Source organism: Halyomorpha halys, unplaced genomic scaffold (assembly GCF_000696795.3).
Source record: "Halyomorpha halys isolate HHAL.00 unplaced genomic scaffold, Hhal_1.1 Scaffold863.1, whole genome shotgun sequence".
Taxonomy (NCBI): Eukaryota; Metazoa; Arthropoda; class Insecta; order Hemiptera; family Pentatomidae; genus Halyomorpha; species Halyomorpha halys.
In genome coordinates, this window is record NW_027105160.1 from 391,496 (window position 1) to 396,703 (window position 5,208).

Consider the following 5,208-nt stretch of genomic DNA (forward strand, 5'->3'; position numbering starts at 1 on the left):
AAAAAAATATATGTTGTGCGTCCCATTCACACAGTTTCAGTTCAAGTTTAAATCAACTTTACATTTCCGGGTTAATGAACGTGAAAAATTATCATTGGTATAAAAACCACGGGAACACGAAGCATTTAAACTTACATTTTTTTATTAATGTGTTTTTAGTCAGTTTTCTTATATTACCTTCTACTACTTATATTCTAAGAATAGTTTCCTATATTTCCTAAATATTTCCCAACAATACATAACACATTTACTTTACATCTATCATTTACGGATAATTTTGTTCAGCATTGAGAAAATATTTTTCCATTTTTCTTTTTGTTATTTAGGATTTTTTTATTTTAATGTTTTTAGTTCTTCTTATATCGGCATTTTATATCTTAATCGATTGTAGTTGACTAGAATTTGGATGAATTTGAATTGAGTATCGATATTTTGGTGGTATTGTAAAACTTTGCAATATCTATCAGTTCTTAGTTGTGAGCAGTGAGTACGAGGGTGGTTTGAAAATTCCTGGGAATCACCGCTAGATGTCAGTGCTAGAGAAACGAGGTTCCCGCGCAATAATCACACATCCTTTGTGAGTAAACACGTGGAGTGAGTGGTAGTGACAACTCTTTGTTGTTGTTTTATGCGTAGTGTTTTGTGACAATGGAAAAAACTGAAATTCGAGCAGTGATTAAGTACTTAGTAAAGAAAGGTATAAAAGCAAAGGAAATTCATGCCGACTTTCAGAACACCCTGGGGGACTCAGCTTCTTCATATTCAACTGTTGCCAAGTGGACCAGCGAGTTTAAATTTGGTCAGGAAAGCTTAGATGATGATCCGCGTAGTGGACGGCTGTCCTTTTTGGCAAAAAGGTCATGGAGGATCGTCGACTGAAAGTGCGTGAGATTGCTAAAGTAGTAGGTATGTCATCTGAACGGGTATATCACATTTTAACCGATGAATTAGGAATGAAAAAATTATCCGCAAGATGGGTGCCGTTCTTGACATTGGATCATAAACGCACCAGATTGGAAATGTCCGAACAAAATCTGGCCCGTTTTCAGCGCAACCAACAAGATTTTTTGCGCCGGTTTGTGACTACAGATGAAACTTGGGTCCACTACTATACCCCAGAGACAAAGCCGCAGTCAAAGCAGTGGAAACATGCTGAGTCACCACCATCAAAGAAAGCAAAAGCAGTTAGTTCGGCCGGATAAGTCATGGCTTCAGTTTTCTGGGATGTAAAAGGCATTCTGCTGATAGATTATCTTCCTACAGGTCAAAAAATTACGGGGCAATACTACGCCAATCTACCTTATTCACCTGATTTGGCACCATCAGGCTTTCATCTCTTCCCCAAGCTGAAAAATTCCCTAGGTAGATGGAGATTTCCTACAACGGAAGAACTGACAGCCGAATTTGAGATGTATTTTGCAGGCATGGAGGAATCTTATTTTCTCATTTGAGATGGGATCAAGGCATTGGAACATCGCTGGACCAAATGCTTAGTCTACAGGGAGACTATGTTGAAAATAAAAGCAGTTCCACCGAGGTAAGACATTTCTTTCTAGTACATTCCGAGAACTTTTCAAACCACCCTCGTATTTAGGTTAGGTTTAAACTTACTACTGATGTGTTTCTCTACAAACTTTGCTACCAATCATTATGAAAGGTGTGCACTATTATTCATTGTACGATTCGATGTAATGTAAACACCTTTCTGTCATGTAAATGTTTATAATACTAATTGTTTATCTGTATCCTCCTGTGTTCATATAAACAAATAAAGTTATTTTTCTTTTCATTTAATTTGTTTATATTTTATCTGAATGTTGTTCTACCTATTCATTTAATTTTTTTTATTAAAAAAAGCGTTTTTGAAGAATATTTTTAATTATTATGACTAAAGAAGTTTCAATGTTTGTTTTCAAAGTGAAATTTATGAATGATGATGATGTATTTTTTTATTTGTACATATTTTATGTATCCGTGGCTACCCGATCTTCACCTAGTTATATTGTAATTGTTTACTGAAATCTGCTTCCCATGTTTTTAGTGAAATGAAGTGAAATAAATAAATATGAGGTTTTGAATTTTCTTTATTAAAAACAATGTATTTTCTTACTCGAAATAATATTTGTTTTTATATTGGAAGAAGATAGTTGACCATATGAAGTAGATTGTAAAGAGATAGCCAATAATTAGGGGGTGGTAAATAAAAATATCAAAATAATATAAGAAAACTATTAATTGTTAGCCAATGTTTCGTCCTACTTTGCATGGCTTCGTCAGGGCTGTCTAATTGAAGAAGAGATGAAGAATGAACGAAGTTTGACCGCCACCCAGACTGTCTGTCTACAATAATTTTTTTCTATATTATATAAATTGAAAGTAATAAAGGTATTCTAACCTCACCAGAAATCAGTTCCTAAAATTCATCAATGTCTTCCAGTACCGTGCCCTTTCCAGTTGCCGGTTCCTTCGGCGTGAAATCAAAAATTAACACAGGTAAGTCTCCCATTATTAAGGAGGGAGGGGGGAAGGTCCTGACTTCCAGAAATTCCCTTTGTGCCTAATCCTGGACAAAAGACCTCCGGTGCCGTGCAGTCTGGCCGAACCCCGAGAAATTTACACACCCATTCACTACTCCGGCCGGTCCATTCACAACTCCGAGCCCATTGACAATTTGTACCGTAGTACCGCGTACCTTTGTATACCTCTTCCCATTATACCTGAGCTCGTTTATCTTCGGGAATAAAAAGAGATGGATGTTTATTTTTCCATTTGGGGCATTATTTCGGGGCGGAATTCGCAGTCACTGCAGAGGGTTATTAAGGTTAATAATCGTGAATGGAAGCATTAGTCGGTTCATGGCGTAACTCGATTCCCATGATGGCCGACCTGAACCCGTTCTTAGTAAATCTAATGTAACGGGAATAACTGCCCTGTTTATACACAATTTAAATGAAATATGTTGTGGGAATACATGTGCTGCATTTACTATAAATATTTTAATTCATAATTAGTATTTTTTTTAAAAAATTGATTATTTATTACTTCATTTCAGATTGAAGACACCTACCAAATGTAATATCTAACAAAATTAAAAAAAATACATGAGTAGCATGATAGAGACCTAGTATTGTCAAAAATATTGGAGGTAGCCATCAAACTAGTGCTAGTTTATTGGTATGATGGACTTTATCATGAAATGTCTGGTATGATATTTTAATGTGGTCTTGTACAGTTGTTCTGTTATATTTTGTGCAGTGTTCTGTCACTGGCGTACCATGGAGATTCTCTAATCTGACGTTGTGTTTTTGATTGAAATATTTGTAGTTTCTTTATGTGAGTTTTTTTTGGCTGTCCCGTATATTTGTGAATCACAGTCCAGATGGGTTTCAGAAAGAAGATGTACGTGTGTAGTCGCTGTCTCCGTTTTAGGTATACAAATTTTTTATCTTATTTTTTTATTTTAAATTATTATTTAAAATTAGAATAATTTATAAATGATAATGAAAAGAAAAAATAGTGAAAATTTATCTCTCAGTTATTAAGACCCTTTGACATTACATTTATGCAAAAACCCGTAAAGAATAATTAAATGAGTAGCCATATGTATAACTATGAAAGTGGTTTATAGGTTTTAATATAATGTTTTCATAATTAACATTGACCCATATAATATTATTGACAAAAATATTATAATAGTATCGCCATAATTTATGAATAATTAATTTTAAAAAAATGATGACGTTAAATTGTTAACTGTGGAAATTATAGGAAATGGTCATAGGAGTATGGTTAGTAGATAACTCGTATAAATCAACTTTTTTTGTCAGTGTTAACGTTTCGGCCAGATCTTCAGGCCTTCATCAGGGCTAAGGTCAAAAATAGATAACTACCATAATAAATTTTTAAAAAATACAGTATAATAAGAAAATACCATAAGTACATAATGACAAATAAGAAAATGCATTGTATAAGTATATTAAGAAGCAACATATAAAAAGATAAAAACCAGTATGAGAATATAAAGACATCAAAATTATTAAAGAGAGAATAAAAAAAAAAAATTTAGATATGAAAATTCAGTTACTATATATATGAAAAATAAATTGAAATTATTTAAAATTAAAATTATAAGAACAGTGAAAAAGACAATATATGTGTAATTAACTAAATCTGATTAACATAATTAAAATAAAATATTACGTTACAAAAGCCAAAATATGTGAGTAATATACCTGACAATAATTTCATATAGTAAACATGAAACATCCACAATATACATATTTCTTATCTAAATTCCGTTAGTAACAATTTACATATTGTTTTTTATCTTCTTATATTTTACTTCTTATTATACTTACACCACAAATTTTCTTCCCATATTACCTTATTTTTATACTATAGTTTTTTGTTTTTTTTTTGTAGAAAGATATTCCGAATGTAAATAAAGGTATTTTTGTAACAAAGATATCATAGAAAAAACTATTTATTGTTAACTAAAGTTTCGCCTTACTTTGTAAGCCTTCGTCAGGGCTGTCTTGATTGAAAGAAGGATGACAACTGACCTAATCAGTTGACCTAACTAGATAGCTTTATTAACCACCACCAGGACTATCTTCCTACAATCTACTTCATACGGTCAACTATCTTCTTCCTATACTTTTTATTTTTTATTCATGATGAGTGTTGTTTTATGCAGTACTTAGCACTGAATACTTGCATTTCTGGCACTAATGAAGTGAGTTTTTCTTATTTCTGTTCCTCAGTGACACGAATCCTTTGACCATCTACTCAGAAAAAGTCTAAATACGACACGAATCCTTTGACCATCTACTCAGAAAAAGTCTGAATACGTATTATTCATGTAACATAATTTATAAAGTATGGTGTCTTTAGTCTAATTTATTTTATTTATTTTTATGTTTTTTGGGTGTTTGAACGCTGGCTTATGTATAGTTGGTGATGAAAATACCCAAACGTTATTAGAACTAAATTATGTGAAGGTAGGTTCAAAAGTATCAAAGGTGAGCCCTTTACTCAGAATTTTCCTTTCTCCTTTATTTTCCCTTCCTTCCTTTCTTCCTTAGGCTTAACTTTTTTTCTCATAAATATATGTCCTTCAGATTGTACTATTTGCAGAGTTTCAAACCTCACTTCTGCACTTTCTTTTTCTTTTGAAGCTAAATTCTTATATATCAATCCGTCTCTATC

General features: G+C 32.5%; 1 protein-coding gene across 1 annotated transcript; it reads left to right on the forward strand.

Moving 5' to 3' along the window:
• The first annotated feature begins 860 nt into the window (after positions 1-860).
• Positions 861-1,202, forward strand: LOC106686703 (histone-lysine N-methyltransferase SETMAR-like). The gene has a single exon (XM_014430143.1). It carries the CDS (start codon positions 861-863, stop codon positions 1,200-1,202), a length of 342 nt encoding a protein of 113 aa, XP_014285629.1.
• Positions 1,203-5,208: the final 4,006 nt, after the last annotated feature.